The following is a 16,854-nucleotide window of genomic DNA, read 5'->3' as shown; positions in this document are numbered from 1 at the left end:
CAAAAAAGTATTTAGTCAGCCACCAATTGTGCAAGTTCTCCCACTTAAAAAGATGAGAGAGGCCTGTAATTTTCATCATAGGTACACTTCAACTATGACAGACAAAATGAGAAACAAAATCCAGAAAATCACATTGTAGGATTTTTAATTCATTAATTTGTAAATGATGGTGGAAAACTTATGTTATTGACCAAATACTTATTTATCTCAATACTTTGTTATATACCCTTTGTTGGCAATGACAGAGGTCAAATGTTTTCTGTAAGTCTTCAAGGTTTTCACACACTGTTGCTGGTATTTTGGCCCCTTCCTCCATGCAGATCTCCTCTAGAGCAGTGATGTTTTGGGGCTGTTGCTGGGCAACACGGACTTTCAACTCCCTCCAAATATTTTCTATGGGGTTGAGATCTGGAGACTGGCTAGGCCACTCCAGGACCTTAATGCTTCTTACTAAGCCACTCCATCATTGCCCGGGTGGTTTGTCTGGGATCATTGTCATGCTGAAAGACCCAGCCACGTTTCATCTTCAACGCCCTTGCTGATGGAAGGCGGTTTTCAATCAAAATCTCACGATACATGACCCATTTATTCTTTCCTTTACACGGATCAGTCGTCCTGGTCCCTTTGCAGAAAAACAGCCCCAAAGCATGATGTTTCCACCCCCATGCTTCACAGTAGGTATGGTGTTCTTTGGATGCAACTTAGCATTCTTTGTCCTCCAAACACGACGAGTTGAGTTTTTACCAAAACGTTATATTTTGGTTTCATCTGACCATATGACATTCTCCCAATCTTCTTCTGGATCATCCAAATGCTCTCTAGCAAACTTCAGATGGGCCTGGACATGTCTGCACTGCAGGATTTGAGTCACTGGCGGTGTAGTGTGTTACTGATGGTAGGCTTTGTTACTTTGGTCATTCACAAGGTCCCCCCGTGTGGTTCTGGGATTTTTGCTCACCGTTCTTGTGATCATTTTGACCCCACGGGGTGAGATCTTGCGTGGAGCCCCAGATCGGGGGAGATTATCAGTGGTCTTGTATGTCTTCCATTTCCTAATAATTGCTCCCACAGTTGATTTCTTCAAACCAAGCTGCTTACCTATTGCAGATTCAGTCTTCCCAGCCTGGTGCAGGTCTACAATTTTGTTTCTGGTGTCCTTTGACAGCTCTTTGGTCTTGGCCATAGTGGAGTTTGGAGTGTGACTGTTTGAGGTTGTGGACAGGTGTCTTTTATACTGATAACAAGTTCAAACAGGTGCCATTAATACAGGTAACGAGTGGAGGACAGAGGAGCCTCTTAAAGAAGAAGTTACAGGTCTGTGAGAGCCAGAAATCTTGCTTGTTTGTAGGTGACCAAATACTTATTTTCCACCATAATTTGCAAATAAATTCATTACAAATCCTACATTGTGATTTTCAGGATTTTTTTTTTCTTCTAATTTTGTCTGTCATAGTTGAAGTGTACCTATGATGAAAATTACAGGCCTCTCTCATCTTTTTAAGTGGGAGAACTTGCACAATTGGTGGCTGACTAAATAATTTTTTGCCCCTGTGTGTGTGTGTGTGTGTGTGTCACACACACAGCTTTGGGACGAAAGGTCGCTAGTTCAAATCCCTGGATTGACCAGGTGCCAAAATATATATTTGAACTAGCGACCTTTCGTCCCAAAGCTCTTAACCGCTAGGCTACCTGCCACCTCTGGATCACTGGCGACAGACGCCTCTTTATTTTACATTGTATTTTATTTTGAGGTAAAAATGAAAGGAATTTAATAGATTTTTAGTATCTTTTAATGTCCACACCACGTCGAAGTTCAACTTTTACTTCACAGTAAGTAGTAATCATTACTGTGTAATAATCATAATTGTGCTCTCATCAGTCCCTAAAGGATTTCAGTCTGGAGGGTCCAGCGGAGGACGGGAGAGGGAAATGTTCCTTTGACCCATCTCAGAGCTTCACAACAGTCATGGTTGGTAAGTAGGCCCAGGTTACATCGGTGGTAGGCCCAGGTTACATCGGTGGTAGGCCCAGGTTACATCGGTGGTAGGCCCAGGTTACATCGGTGGTAGGCCCAGGTTACATCGGTGGTAGGCCCAGGTTACATCAACTGCTTTTTTTGGTACACAGCCCTAAATACATCATTATCCTGATTGTAGTATTTTGAGGTATTTAGGCCTGAAAAACAACCGAACCTGGTTTAGAGAGAATTTAAATTAAAGAAATCTTTATTATACATCTTATGTGTTTTGTTTCCTGTCTTTTTAGATGGAGAACTTTACTCTGGAACATCGTATAACTTCTTAGGAAGTGAGCCGATCATCTCCAGATATTCTCTTTCACAGAGTCTGTTGCGGACAGAGTATTCAACATCTTGGCTGAACGGTAAGATACCTGCTCCTCTCCAAATAAGTAATTGACCGTATCAGTGTTACTACACTTGAACCCTTTACACTCGTACCCGGGTATACGGGTTGAAAATGGCAGATTTGGCACCTAAATTGGAACGCAGTGGCTGTACAGTAACATGCAATAAATGAGGTCAGAGTTCAGGCTCTGCACTTCACAGAGCTGTATGGGGTTTTGACTGAAATCCATTCAGCACCACACGCAACAAGAGGTTGCCCTCATTCAGTAACTTTTGCAAATGTTTTGTTGTCTGAGTGAGAGAAAAGCTGTAAATGAAGAGGACTCTGTATTTAGAAAGATGAGACATTGAGGATTTTAATAAATACTGCTTTGACGTCATACAAGCAACTCAAACACCTGTAAGTCCAAATGTGCACTTCACATTTCCATGTTAATATACAGTGTCCACGTTTATGATCACTGTTTGATATACAGTTAGAAGATGACATGGCGTCAGACCCTGGGTTGTTCTGAACAGAACGAGCCTATTTGTTTGTCTACTGTGAAGAACATTGACCGTTGAACACGCACACCTGAATGCACTCGTGACTCGTTTCTATCCACGCCAAAATTACAATCGGACTCTCTGAATTGCCTCGTTGCCTAAAAGATCGTATTTTATAACTTAGCTAGTCATGTTGGCAATAGAACAAGCTTTCAAATGATGCCCACCTGACCCAGATTTAGATTTCTAATGGGTCGTTTTGGATTGCGTTAAACAGTAATTGTGTGAAGGTGGACGCGGAGATGTGGTCCAAACAACTACATGTGTGCTAGTGTCAGTTCCTCGACGGCATAGCTAGGAGAGCAAAAACGTACAGTTGAAGACTCTTCTTTGAGTCTTAAAAGTGCATTGAAAGCACATTTTGGAGGTGTGTGTGTGTGTGACACCACTTGGAGACACCAGTTAGTCCTCTCACTCAAAACCTTGTCATTTATTTAGTCTTATGTTGCACCACATTTTCCAGGAATATTCTGATCATGTTACTGAATGTATCCAGAGTATTTTCAGAGTCTGTTATACACAAATGCAATGAAAAGTACAGGAAATGTAAAATGCCCATAAAATCAACATCGTAATGTTGGGATTCAGTCTTGTCAGGTGAACTGTTGTTCTCAACTTTGGTCTAATAATTTTCCCATGATCTCCAAACGGTTCCCTTTTTCAATTGCTACCATGGTTATGCATATACTTTTCATATTTATTCTGTAAGAGACCTTTCTGTTTAGCCCTGCCCATATAGGCCAATTCCCACGAGTGTAAAGGGTTTTAAGGAGCTTACATCAAAGATCCTCTAAAAAGTAACAGCTGATCAACCTTCAAGTTTTCCTCACTCACAATATACAGACAAATATACAGACAAATCTGGAGGCGAAAGAAACACACACCTGTTTAGGAGAGGTGCTGGCTGAGGGGAGTAGAACACCTGTTTAGGAGAGGTGCTGGCTAGCGGAGTAGAACACCTGTTTAGGAGAGGTGCTGGCTGAGGGGAGTAGAACACCTGTTTAGGAGAGGTGCTGGCTGAGGGGAGTAGAACACCTGTTTAGGAGAGGTGCTGGCTGAGGGGAGTCGAACACCTGTTTAGGAGAGGTGCTGGCTGAGGGGAGTAGAACACCTGTTTAGGAGAGGTGCTGGCTGAGGGGAGTAGAACACCTGTTTTAGGAGAGTCGCTGGCTGAGGGGAGTAGAACACCTGTTTAGGAGAGGTGCTGGCTGAGGGGAGTAGAACACCTGTTTAGGAGAGTTGCTGGCTGAGGGGAGTAGAACACCTGTTTAGCAGAGGTGCTGGCTGAGGGGAGTAGAACACCTGTTTAGGAGAGGTGCTGGCTAGGGGAGTAGAACACTTGTGGTGTTCTCTTTTTCAATATGCAGAGAAACCATTTATTTACCACTGATTGACCACTGACCATGAATATCTCTCTCGACCCCATAGAACCCAGTTTTGTTTTTGCTGATGTCATCAGAGAGGGGAAGAACAGTGCAGATGGCGAGGACGATAAGATCTACTACTTCTTCACTGAGGTTTCTGTGGAGTACGAGTTCTTTGGCAAGCTGCTCATCCCCAGGATAGCACGCGTCTGTAAGGTCAGGACACGTCAGCGGAACGGCTAACCATCTGCCACTGGCACTACCACGCAGTTCTCTGCTTCATCGCGCTCCCTCTCGCCTCTCTCTCGCTCCCTCCCTCTCGCCTCTCTCTCGCTCCCTCCCTCTCGCCTCTCTCTCGCTCCCTCCCTCTCGCCTCTCTCTCGCTCCCTCCCTCTCGCCTCTCTCTCGCTCCCTCCCTCTCGCCTCTCTCTCGCTCCCTCCCTCTCGCCTCTCTCTCGCTCCCTCCCTCTCGCCTCTCTCTCGCTCCCTCCCTCTCGCCTCTCTCTCGCTCCCTCCCTCTCGCCTCTCTCTCGCTCCCTCCCCTCTCGCCTCTCTCTCGCTCCCTCCCTCTCGCCTCTCTCTCGCTCCCTCCCTCTCGCTCTCTCTCGCTCCTCCCTCTCGCCTCTCTCTCGCTCCCTCCCTCTCTCTCCTCGCTCCCTCCCTCTCGCCTCTCTCTCGCTCCCCTCTCTCTCGCTCCCTCCCTCTCGCTCCCTCCCTCTCGCTCCCTCCCTCCGCTCCCTCCCTCTCGCTCCCTCCCTCTCGCTCCCTCCCTCTCGCTCCCTCCCTCTCGCTCCCTCCCTCTCGCTCCCTCCCTCTCGCTCCCTCCCTCTCGCTCCCTCCCTCTCGCTCCCTCCCTCTCGCTCCCTCCCTCTCGCTCCCTCCCTCTCGCTCCCTCCCTCTCGCTCGCTCCCTCCCTCTCGCTCCCTCCCGCTCGCTCCCTCCCTCTCGCTCCCTCCCTCTCGCTCCCTCCCTCTCGCTCCCTCCCTCTCGCCTCTCTCTCTCTCTCGCTCCCCTCTCGCCTCTCTCTCTCTCTCTCGCTCCCTCTCGCCTCTCTCTCTCTCTCGCTCCCTCCCTCTCGCCTCTCTCTCTCTCTCGCTCCCTCCCTCTCGCCTCTCTCTCTCTCTCGCTCCCTCCCTCTCGCCTCTCTCTCTCTCGCTCCCTCCCTCTCTGCCTCTCTCTCTCTCTCGCTCCCTCCCTCTCGCCTCTCTCTCTTCTCTCGCTCCCTCCCTCTCGCCTCTCTCTCTCTCTCGCTCCCTCCCTCTCGCCTCTCTCTCTCGCTCCCTCCCTCTCGCCTCTCTCTCGCTCCCTCCCTCTCGCCTCTCTCTCGCTCCCTCCCTCTCGCTCTCTCTCTCTCTCGCTCCCTCCCTCTCGCCTCTCTCTCTCTCTCGCTCCCTCCCTCTCGCCTCTCTCTCTCTCTCGCTCCCTCCCTCTCGCCTCTCTCTCTCTCTCGCTCCCTCCCTCTCGCCTCTCTCTCTCTCTCGCTCCCTCCCTCTCGCCTCCTCTCTCTCTCTCGCTCCCGCCCTCTCGCCTCTCTCTCTCTCTCGCTCCCTCCCTCTCGCCTCTCTCTCTCTCCGCTCCCTCCCTCTCGCCTCTCTCTCTCTGCTCCTCCCTCTCGCCTCTCTCTCTCTCGCTCCCTCCCTCCCTCTCGCCTCTCTCTCTCCTCTCGCTCCCTCCCTCTCGCCTCTCTCTCTCTCTCGCTCCCTCCCTCTCGCCTCTCTCTCTCTCGCTCCCTCCCTCTCGCCTCTCTCTCTCTCTCGCTCCCTCCCTCTCGCCTCTTCTCTCTCTCTCGCTCCCTCCCTCTCGCCTCTCTCTCTCTCTCGCTCCCTCCCTCTCGCCTCTCTCTCTCTCTCGCTCCCTCCCTCTCGCCTCTCTCTCTCTCTCGCTCCCTCCCTCTCGCCTCTCCTCTCTCTCGCTCCCTCCCTCTCGCCTCTCTCTCTCTCTCGCCTCCCTCCCTATCGCCTCTCTCTCTCCTCGCTCCCTCCCTCTCGCCTCTCTCTCTCTCTCGCCTCTCGCTCCCCTCCCTCTCGCCTCCTCTCTCTCTCGCTCCTCCTCTCGCCTCTCTCTCGCTCCTCCTCCTCGCCTCCTCTCGCTCGCCTCCCTCCCTCGCCTCTCTCTCGCTCCCTCCCTCTCGCCTCTCTCTCGCTCCCCCCTCTCGTCTCTCTCTCTCTCTCTCGCTCCCTCCCTCTCGCCTCCTCTCTTCTCTCTCGCTCCCTCCCTCTCGCCTCTCTCTCTCTCTCTCGCTCCCTCCCTCTCGCCTCTCTCCTCTCTCTCGCTCCCTCCCTCTCGCCTCTCTCTCTCTCTCGCTCCCTCCCTCTCGCCTCTCTCTTTCTCTCGCTCCCTCCCTCTCGCCTCTCTCTCTCTCTCGCTCCCTCCCTCTCGCCTCTCTTCTCTCTCGCTCTCTCCCTCTCGCCTCTCTCTCTCTCTCGCTCCCTCCCTCTCGCCTCTCTCTCTCTCTCGCTCCCTCCCTCTCGCCTCTCTCTCTCTCTCGCTCCCTCCTCTCGCCTCTCTCTCTCTCTCGCTCCCTCCCTCTCGCCTCTTCTCCTCCTCTCTCGCTCCCTCCTCTCGCCTCTCTCTCTCTCTCGCTCCCTCCCTCTCGCCTCTCTCTCTCTCGCTCCCTCCCTCTCGCCTCTCTCTCTCTCGCTCCTCCCTCCTCTCTCTCTCTCTCGCTCCCTCCCTCTCGCCTCTCTCTCTCTCTCTCGCTCCCTCCCTCTCGCCTCTCTCTCTCTCTCTCGCTCTCCCTCCCTCTCGCCTCTCTCTCGCTCCCTCCCTCTCGCCTCTCTCTCTCTCTCGCTCCCTCCCTCTCGTCTCTCTCTCTCTCTCGCTCCCTCCCTCTCGTCTCTCTCTCTCTCGCTCCCTCCCTCTCGCCTCTCTCTCTCTCTCGCTCCCTCCCTCTCGCCTCTCTCTCTCTCTCGCTCCCTCCCTCTCGCCTCTCTCTCTCTCTCTCGCTCCCTCCCTCTCGCCTCTCTCTCTCTCTCTCGCTCCCTCCCTCTCGCCTCTCTCTCTCTCTCGCTCCCTCCCTTCTCGCCTCTCTCTCTCTCTCGCTCCCTCCCTCCTCGCCTCTCTCTCTCTCCTCGCTCCCTCCCTTCGCCTCTCTCTCTCTCTCGCTCCCTCCCTCTCGCTCTCTCTCTCTCTCTCGCTCCCTCCCTCTCGCCTCTCTCTCTCTCTCTCGCTCCCTCCCTCTCGCCTCTCTCTCTCTCTCGCTCCCTCCCATCTCGCCTTCTCTCTCTCTCTCTCGCTCCCTCCCCTCCCTCGCTCCCTCCCCTCTCGCCTCCTCTCTCTCTCTCGCTCCCTCCCTCTCGCCTCTCTCTCTCTCTCGCTCCCTCCCTCTCGCTCTCTCTCTCTCTCGCTCCCTCCCTCTCGCCTCTCTCTCTCTCTCGCTCCCTCCCTCTCGCCTCTCTCTCTCTCTCTCGCTCTCTCCCTCTCGCCTCTCTCTCTCTCTCGCTCCCTCCCCTCTCGCCTCTCTTCTCTCTCGCTCCCTCCCTCTCGCCTCTCTCTCTCTCTCGCTCCCTCCCTCTCGCCTCTCTCTCTCTCTCGCTCCCTCCCTCTCGCCTCTCTCTCTCTCTCGCTCCCTCCCTCTCGCCTCTCTCTCTCTCTCGCTCCCTCCCTCTCGCCTCTCTCTCTCTCGCTCCCTCCCTCTCTCTCTCTCTCGCTCCCTCCCTCTCTCTCTCTCTCGCTCCCTCCCTCTTGCCTCTCTCTCTCTCTCGCTCCCTCCCTCTCGCCTCTCTCTCTCTCTCTCGCTCCCTCCCTCTCGCCTCTCTCTCTCTCTCTCGCTCCCTCCCTCTCGCCTCCTCTCTCTCTCGCTCCCTCCTCTCGCCTCTCTCTCTCTCTCTCGCTCCCTCCCTCTCGCCTCTTCTCTCTCTCTCGCTCCTCCCTCTCGCCTCTCTCTCTCGCTCCTCCCTCTCGCTCCCTCCTCTCGCCTCTCTCTCTCTCTCTCTCTCGCTCCCTCCCTCTCGCCTCTCTCTCTCCTCTCTCTCGGCTCCTCCCTCTCGCCTCTCGCTCCCTCCCTCTCGCCTCTCTCTCTCTCTCTCTCGCTCCCCTCCCGCTCGCCTCTCTCTCTCTCTCTCGCTCCCTCCCTCCCGCCTCTCTCTCTCGCTGCTCGCTCCCTCCCTCCCTCCCGCCTCTCTCTCGCTCGCTCGCTCCCTCCCTCCCTCTCGCCTCTCTCTCTCGCTCGCTCCCTCCCTCCTCTCGCCTCTCTCTCTCGCTCGCTCCCTCCCTCCCTCTCGCCTCTCTCTCTCGCTCCCTCCCTCCCTCTCGCCTCTCTCTCTCGCTCGCTCCCTCCCTCCCTCTCGCCTCTCTCTCTCTCTCGCTCCCTCCCTCCCTCTCGCCTCTCTCTCTCTCTCGCTCCCTCCCTCCCTCTCGCCTCTCTCTCTCTCTCGCTCCCTCCCTCCCTCTCGCCTCTCTCTCTCGCTCGCTCCTCCCTCCCTCCTCTCGCCTCTCTCTCTCGCTCGCTCGCTCCCTCCCTCCCTCTCGCCTCTTCTCTCTCTCTCGCTCCCTCCCTCCCTCCTCTCGCCTCTCTCTCCTCTCGCTCCCTCCCTCCCTCCTCTCGCCTCTCTCTCTCTCTCGCTCCCCCTCCCTCCCTCTCGCCTCTCTCTCTCTCTCGCTCCCTCCCTCCCTCCCTCTCGCCTCTCTCTCTCTCTCGCTCCCTCCCTCCCTCCCTCTCGCCTCTCTCTCTCTCTCGCTCCTCCCTTCCCTCCTTCGCCTCTCTCTCTCTCTCGCTCCCTCCCTCTCGCCTCTCTCTCTCTCTCTCGCTCCCTCCCTCTCGCCTCTCTCTCTCTCTCTCGCTCCCTCCCTCTCGTCTCTCTCTCTCTCGCTCCCTCCCTCTCGCCTCTCTCTCTCTCTCTCGCTCCCTCCCTCTCGCCTCTCTCTCTCTCTCTCGCTCCCTCCCTCTCGCCTCTCTCTCTCTCTCTCGCTCCCTCCCTCTCGCCTCTCGCTCTCGCTCTCGCTCCCTCTCTCTCGCTCTCGCTCCCTCCTCTCGCTCCCTCTCTCTCGCTCTCGCTCCCTCCCTCTCGCCTCTCTCTCTCGCTCTCGCTCCCTCCCTCTCGCCTCTCTCTCTCTCTCGCTCTCCCTCTCGCCTCTCTCTCTCGCTCGCTCTCTCTCTCTCTCCCGCTCGCTCGCTCTCTCTCTCTCTCGCTCCCTCCCTCTCGCCTCTCTCTCTCTCTCTCGCTCCCTCCCTCTCTCTCTCTCTCTCGCTCCCTCCCTCTCTCTCTCTCTCTCGCTCCCTCCCTCTCGCCTCTCTCTCTCTCTCTCGCTCCCTCCCTCTCGCCTCTCTCTCTCTCTCTCGCTCCCTCCCTCTCGCCTCTCTCTCTCTCTCTCGCTCCCTCCCTCTCGCCTCTCTCTCTCGCCCTCTCTCTCTCTCTCTCTCTCTCTCTCTCGCCCTCTCGCTCTCTCGCTCTCGCTCTCGCTCTCTCGCTCTCTCTCTCTCGCTCTCGCCTCTCTCTCTCGCTCGCTCTCTCTCTCGCTCTCGCCTCTCTCTCTCGCTCGCTCCCTCCCTCTCGCCTCTCTCTCTCGCTCGCTCCCTCCCTCTCGCCTCTCTCTCTCGCTCCCTCCCTCTCGCCTCTCTCTCGCTCCCTCCCTCTCGCCCCTCCCTCTCGCCTCTCTCTCTCGCTCCCTCCCTCTCGCCTCTCTCTCTCGCTCCCTCCCTCTCGCCTCTCTCTCTCGCTCCCTCCCTCTCGCCTCTCTCTCTCGCTCCCTCCCTCTCGCCTCTCGCTCCCTCCCTCTCGCCTCTCTCTCTCGCTCCCGCCTCTCTCTCTCGCTCTCTCGCCTCTCTCTCTCGCTCTCTCGCCTCTCTCTCTCGCTCTCTCGCTCTCGCTCCCTCCCTCTCGCCTCTCTCTCTCGCTCTCTCGCCTCTCTCTCTCGCTCTCTCGCTCTCTCGCCTCTCTCTCTCGCTCTCTCGCCGCTCTCTCGCCTCTCTCTCGCCTCTCTCCGCTCTCTCGCCTCTCTCTCGCCTCTCTCTCGCTCTCTCGCCTCTCTCTCGCCTCTCTCTCGCTCTCTCGCCTCTCTCTCGCCCTCTCGCCTCTCTCTCTCGCCCTCTCGCCTCTCTCTCGCTCCCGCCCTCTCGCCTCTCTCTCGCTCCCGCCCTCTCGCCTCTCTCTCGCTCCCGCCCTCTCGCCTCTCTCTCGCTCCCGCCCTCTCGCCTCTCTCTCGCTCCCGCCCTCTCGCCTCTCTCTCGCTCCCGCCCTCTCGCCTCTCTCTCGCTCCCGCCCTCTCGCCTCTCTCTCGCTCCCTCCCTCTCGCCTCTCTCTCGCTCCCTCCCTCTCGCCTCTCTCTCGCTCCCTCCCTCTCGCCTCTCTCTCGCTCCCTCCCTCTCGCCTCTCTCTCGCTCCCTCCCTCTCGCCTCTCTCTCGCTCCCTCCCTCTCGCCTCTCTCTCGCTCCCTCCCTCTCGCCTCTCTCTCGCTCCCTCCCTCTCGCCTCTCTCTCGCTCCCTCCCTCTCGCCTCTCTCTCGCTCCCTCCCTCTCGCCTCTCTCTCGCTCCCTCCCTCTCGCCTCTCTCTCGCTCCCTCCCTCTCGCCTCTCTCTCGCTCCCTCCCTCTCGCCTCTCTCTCGCTCCCTCCCTCTCGCCTCTCTCTCGCTCCCTCCCTCTCGCCTCTCTCTCGCTCCCTCCCTCTCGCCTCTCTCTCGCTCCCTCCCTCTCGCCTCTCTCTCGCTCCCTCCCTCTCGCCTTCTCCTCCCTACTCGCTCCCTCCTCCTCTCGCCTCTCTCTCGCTCCCTCCCTCTCGCCCTCTCTCTCGCTCCCTCCCTCTCGCCTCTCTCTCGCTCTCTCGCTCTCGCCTCTCTCTCGCTCTCTCGCCTCTCCTCTCGCCTCTCTCTCGCTCTCTCGCTCCCTCGCTCCCTCCCTCTCGCTCTCTCTCGCTCTCTCGCTCCCTCGCTCCTCCCTCTCGCCTCTCTCTCGCTCCATCCATCTCGCCTCTCTCTCGCTCCCTCCCTCTCGCCTCTCTCTCGCTCCCTCCCTCTCGCCTCTCTCTCGCTCCCTCCCTCTCGCCTCTCTCTCGCTCCCTCCCTCTCGCCTCTCTCTCGCTCCCTCCCTCTCGCCCCCTCCCTCTCGCCTCTCTCTCGCTCCCTCCCTCCCTCTCGCCTCTCTCTCGCTCCCTCCCTCGCCCTGTCCCATGCTTCTTCCTACCACAGTACAGTTGTTCACTGAGTCTGGTTTCAACTGCCTGTGGGTTCAATTCCTGCAGGGATCAATTATACATACATTATATTTGGATGAATGTGTCTGCTAAGTGTCATATATTGTTATTATTATGTATAAATGTTCCTCATCTCTCTGTAGGGTGATCTGGGGGGCCAACGGACGCTACAGAAGAAATGGACCAGTTTCCTGAAGGCCAAGCTGGTGTGTTCCATGCCAGAGCTCAACTTCGTGTTCAACGTGGTTACTGACGTGTTCATACTGAAGACTGCTGACTGGAGAGAGACTGTCATCTACGGAGTGTTCACATCCCAGTGGTGAGTTGTGGATTCTCAGTCAGGACACTGTAATAACTCAAACTCCATTTTATTAACATGTTACATTTCCTTACATTTACATATTCACCTCTAGACTTATTCTACATTTTGGTGTTACAGCCTTGAATTCAAAATGGATTCAAAAACAATCTCAATCAACTACACACAACACTCTATAATGACGAAATTAAAGTTTTTTTTGATAATTTATTGATAATGAAATGCTGAAACATCTCATTTGCATATATATTCAAACCCATGAGTCAGTACTTTGTAGCTTTCCATACCTGGATTGTGCAACATTTGCTCATTATTTAATGTTTATTATTCAAGCTCTGTCAAATTGGTTGTTGCTCATTGCTAGACAACCATGTTCAGGTGTTGCCATAGATTTTCCAGATTTAAGTCAGCTGTAACTTGGCCACGTAGGAACATTCATTGTCTTCTTGGTAAGTCACTCCAGTGTAGATTTGGTCTTGTGTTTTAGGTTATTGTCCAGCTGAAAAGGTAAATTCCTCTCCCAGTGTCTGTTGGAAAGCAGACTGAAGCAGGTTTTCCTCTAGGATTTTGCCTGTGCTTTGCTCTATTCAGTTTATTTTTATCCTGAAAAACTCCCCAGTCTTTAACAATTACAAGCTTACCCCTAACATGATGCAGCCACCACTATGCTTGAAACTATGGAGAGTGGTACTCCGTAATGTATTGGATTTGCCCCAAACACAACACTTTATAGTCAAGACAAAAAGTGAATTGCTTTGCCACATTCTTTTGCAGTATTACTTTAGTGCCTTGTTGTAAACAGGATTTATGTTTTGGGAATCTTTTTTTATTCTGTACAGGCTTCCTTTTCACTCTGTCAATTAGTTACAACATTTAACGGCTGTGATAGGAGAAAACAGGATGGATCAACAACAGTGTAGTTCCTCAACAAAACTAACCTGTTTAAAAGTCATGATTGGAATCATGGTGACATTTCCTGAGTGGTTTCATTCCTCTCCGGCAACAGTTCGGAACGGCTGTCCCCGACCGACTAAAAATAATATACAATAATCTTGGTAGACCAAGATTGTTCTTTCGAACAATCGATTGATCTAAAAAAATTTACCTATTTATTTTTTTATTTTACCTTTATTTAACTAGGCAAGTCAGTTAAGAACAAATTCTTATTTTCAATGACGGCCTAGGAACAGTGGGTTAACTGCCTTGTTCAGGGGCAGAACGACAGATTTGTACCATGTCAGCTCGGGGGTTTGAACTCGCAACCTTCCGGTTACTAGTCCAACGCTCTGCTGTGACGAGCAACCATTTCTCTCTCCTCCCTGCTGCAGCGACCACCACAGAACATCAACAGTGTTTATCACGCTGTCTGTTGCTGAAGCTGTAACATAATTACAGACATTTCTGACTGAAGGGTTTTGTTACAGAAATCCCTCATTTGTTGAGGAAAAACATTCCCTATTCCCTCAACCCCTTTGCTCTCTCTACGTGACACGTATGCATCTCATGCACGTTAACGACAGGGCCTGACCTATAGCATATCATAATCACATCAATAAATGGGTTATAACAAACTCTGAACACCGTAACAGCAAAATGGATGCAGAGGACATGACAAACTGGAGATGGGGGAATGTGTACTGGTTTCTCAGGAAGTAAAGGGGAAGTCAGATGTGTGGAATAAATGTGACTAGTTGTTAAATACTGGAGATGAAGAAAAAGAAGGTAAGGAAGAAGCTTTGTCTGCGTATTATGTTTCCAAACAGATGCTGTTAGATTACAACAAACCTTTTCTGACTGTTTGGAACAGTTTAAACAACACTAAATAAATTATAAGCATACCAGAGAGTGTTGTGATGTTTAAAACAAAATTGAGAAGCCTTTATCACAGCAAAGACTAAACAGTCGCATGCATTCGTGAATGCAATTACCTAAATGGAACGGTTTATTTTTCACGCTAATTATTGAAGTCGCTTACTTATTTCATTTAAAAATTAAAATGCTTGATTGCAACATGGTCTAGGAAAAAGGTGCCAATTCAACAGCGCGCTGTTTCAGAACCGCCGACAGCAACCGCGAACAAATGCAGGAGAGAGAGCGCATTAGTTATAAAATAATAATATTTGTGTTCGTGTTGCACCATTTTGTTCTTTATCATGTACAGTTTCAGTAACGCGTGTCTTAAAGGAATGGACTGTACCATCCCCATAGCCTCCACAATGGACTAGTCCACTCATAGACGGAAATCAGACAGTTGTCTTGTACACCATGAATCATTTTTTTGACTACTGCTCGACTAAAGAAATCTCGATCGACCAAACAATCGACCAGTCGACTAAATTCAGTCAGCCCTTGGAAGGACACCTCTGTCTTTGTAGTAACTGGGTGTATTGATACTCCATCCAAAGTGTAATTATAACTTCATGCTCAAAGGGAAATTCAATGTCGGCTTTTTAATTTCTTTTGACCCATCTGCCAATAGGCATTGGAAAACATCCCTGATCTTTTGTGGTTGAATCTGTGTTTGAAATTCACTGCTCGACTGAGGGACCTTACAGATAATTGTATATGTGGGGTACAGAGAGGAGGTGGTGTTTAACATGATTTTTGAATGACTATCGCACACAAATGACTATCGCACCCCACATATACAATATACATGGACAAAGGGGTTAACACCTTATACTTATTGACTAAAGGAATTTCAGATTTTCATTTGAATTAGTTTGAAAAAATACTTTATTTTTACATTCCACTAACATTATGGGGTATTGTATGTAAGCCAGTGACAACATATTATTATTTTAAATCCATTTTAAATTCAGGCTGTAACACAACAAAATGTGGAAAAAGTCAAGGTTGTGTGAATACTTTCTGAAGGCTCGGTCATTTTACCACTGTGTTACTAGTGAATAGGTATAGGAGCGACCACATCTCACCATGGTAACACCCACTTGTGGAAGGGTGTTCTGTGACATTGTCTTTGTCTCTTTCTTGTCCAGGGGAAACGTAGGCCTGTCTGCAGTGTGTGCCTACGACATGTTGTCAGTAGAAAATGTGTTCTCCAAGGGGAAATACATGCAGAAAGCCACAGTGGAACAGTCTCACACCAAGTGGGTGAGGTACAACGGGATCACCCCCCACCCCTCGCCCAGGAGCTGTAAGTGTTGCTTGCTGAAATCACCTTCTAAACATGTCTACATCTTTTCTTTTTGCTAGTTGTGGTTAATCATACGTTTCCCCTTGGATTGAATTGTCATATTTGGACTGGATTAGAGCGTTGTATCCTTCATCATCCCTCTCGCTCCTATCCATCTGTAGTGCATCAACAACCACCACCGTCTCCAGAACATCAGCAGCTCTCTCCACCTGCCTGACAAGACCCTGCAGTTTGTTAAGGACCATCCCTTACTGGAAGACCCTGTCCTTCCCATCGGCAACGGGCCCAAACTCATCACCAAGGACGTCAGCTACACCCAGATCGCTGTGGAGAGGGTGCAGGCGCTGGACAACAACGTATATGACGTCATATTTACTGGGACCGGTAGGAGCCAACGGTTCTCAGGGGAGCTGGCTGAGGTTGAGGACAGTGTTGTGTGGGAGTTAGGGTCAATTCCATTTTAATTCTGTTAATTAAAATGTTCCTCGTTGTTGTGAAAGGTGTTTGTATTTTAGTGGGATTAGGATCAACTCTCAGCTCCTGATTAAGACAAAAGGGACGTCTTTCAGTCCTTGATATGGCGTTGATGTTTCCCCCTCTAACCCTTTAGATAAAGGACTTCTGCATAAATCCGTGGTGTATGACGGGCTGGTCCATACAGTGGAAGAGATTCAGCTTCTCCACAAATCTGAGCCTATCAAGACCTTGCTTCTGTCATCACAAGGGGTAAGTCAAAGAGAAATATGGAAGGAGACTCCGTGTCTCACGGAAAGTGAGTTCTTCTCTCCTGTGATAACACTAAAACTGAGGAAGACATCGAAACGTCAGTCACCAGTTCGCATCATGTACAATGGAGCGAAAATAAATAAGTCTCTTTCAAGTTCCTTTTCAAAGTTTTTCTTGTTCAGCCATTTCCAATAAAACTAAAGCTATTGAATACACAAGCTAAGCTTTATTTCTCTTTGAGAAGTCTACCTACCCACTAACTTTGGCTCTCGTTTTGGATTTCATGTCCGTGTAAAACTGTTCAACTCGAGAGTAGAAAAAGGGAAGTTACCGACCAGAGACGACAAGTCTGCGCCGATGTTAAAACCACAACTTCTCTGTGAAGGAATAATGAGCATTGTTTGCTCTCTACGGGCCAGACTTACACGGCATTTAAGCATTTTTTACAGACACTGTAAAAAAAATTGACTTTGAAGGTGTATGTTAATCTTTAGTGTGTGTCTGTAACGTCTTGGAATTTGAGGTTACTGTAATTGGCGCGTATCAGACTCAAAAGAAACACGTGGCTTTTCTCTGCAACTTCACTACCATTACACTTCGCTATTATCAGTAGCATTTCATTCTTATTATTGAAGTTATTACCTATAAATATTAGTCTAGTATACAAATGAAGACTTGTAAGATTGGAGAGGAATTCTGAAAGAATACAGATTTAAACTATTCACACCAAGTCCGTTTGTTTTTGCCCCTACTTTTCCTAACAATTCACATAACTTCCCCAACGCTGCTTTAAAATAAAAAATATATATATATATTTAACCTTTTTATTTAACTAAGGAAGTCAGTTAAGAACAAATGATTATTTACAATGAGGCATAAGGCCTCCTGCGCAGACGGGGGGGGGGGGCCTGGGATTTTAAATGTTTTATCAATACAATATAAATATAGGACAAAACATCACAACAAGAGAGACACAACACTACATAAAGAGAGACCTAAGACAACAACATAGCAACACAACATGACAACAACATGGTAGCAATACAACATGGTAGCAAGCACAACATAATATGGTAGCAACATGACAACAACATGGTAGCAACATGACAACAACATGGTAGCAATACAACATGGTAGCAAGCACAACATAATATGGTAGCAACATGACAACAACATGGTAGCAACATGACAACAACATGGTAGCAATACAACATGGTAGCAAGCACAACATAATATGGTAGCAACATGA

The 16,854-nt window shown here is 51.3% G+C and overlaps 1 protein-coding gene across 1 annotated transcript in view; it reads left to right on the top strand.

Annotated features, from left to right (window-relative positions):
• The window catches only part of sema4d (sema domain, immunoglobulin domain (Ig), transmembrane domain (TM) and short cytoplasmic domain, (semaphorin) 4D), a 91,178-nt gene that overhangs the window by 59,243 nt on the left and 15,081 nt on the right, over nucleotides 1-16,854 (top strand). The window contains 8 exon segments of the mRNA XM_031826153.1: nucleotides 1,880-1,973; nucleotides 2,266-2,382; nucleotides 4,340-4,491; nucleotides 11,547-11,722; nucleotides 14,722-14,848; nucleotides 14,850-14,879; nucleotides 15,041-15,263; nucleotides 15,490-15,605. Of these exon segments, the coding sequence (XP_031682013.1) occupies nucleotides 1,880-1,973; nucleotides 2,266-2,382; nucleotides 4,340-4,491; nucleotides 11,547-11,722; nucleotides 14,722-14,848; nucleotides 14,850-14,879; nucleotides 15,041-15,263; nucleotides 15,490-15,605 (1,035 nt within the window).

The sequence above is a fragment of the Oncorhynchus kisutch genome, linkage group LG6, assembly GCF_002021735.2.
Source record: "Oncorhynchus kisutch isolate 150728-3 linkage group LG6, Okis_V2, whole genome shotgun sequence".
Taxonomy (NCBI): domain Eukaryota; kingdom Metazoa; phylum Chordata; class Actinopteri; order Salmoniformes; family Salmonidae; genus Oncorhynchus; species Oncorhynchus kisutch.
The sequence above is the reverse complement of the archived record's forward strand: the minus strand, read 5'-3'. Positions and strand labels throughout refer to the sequence as shown.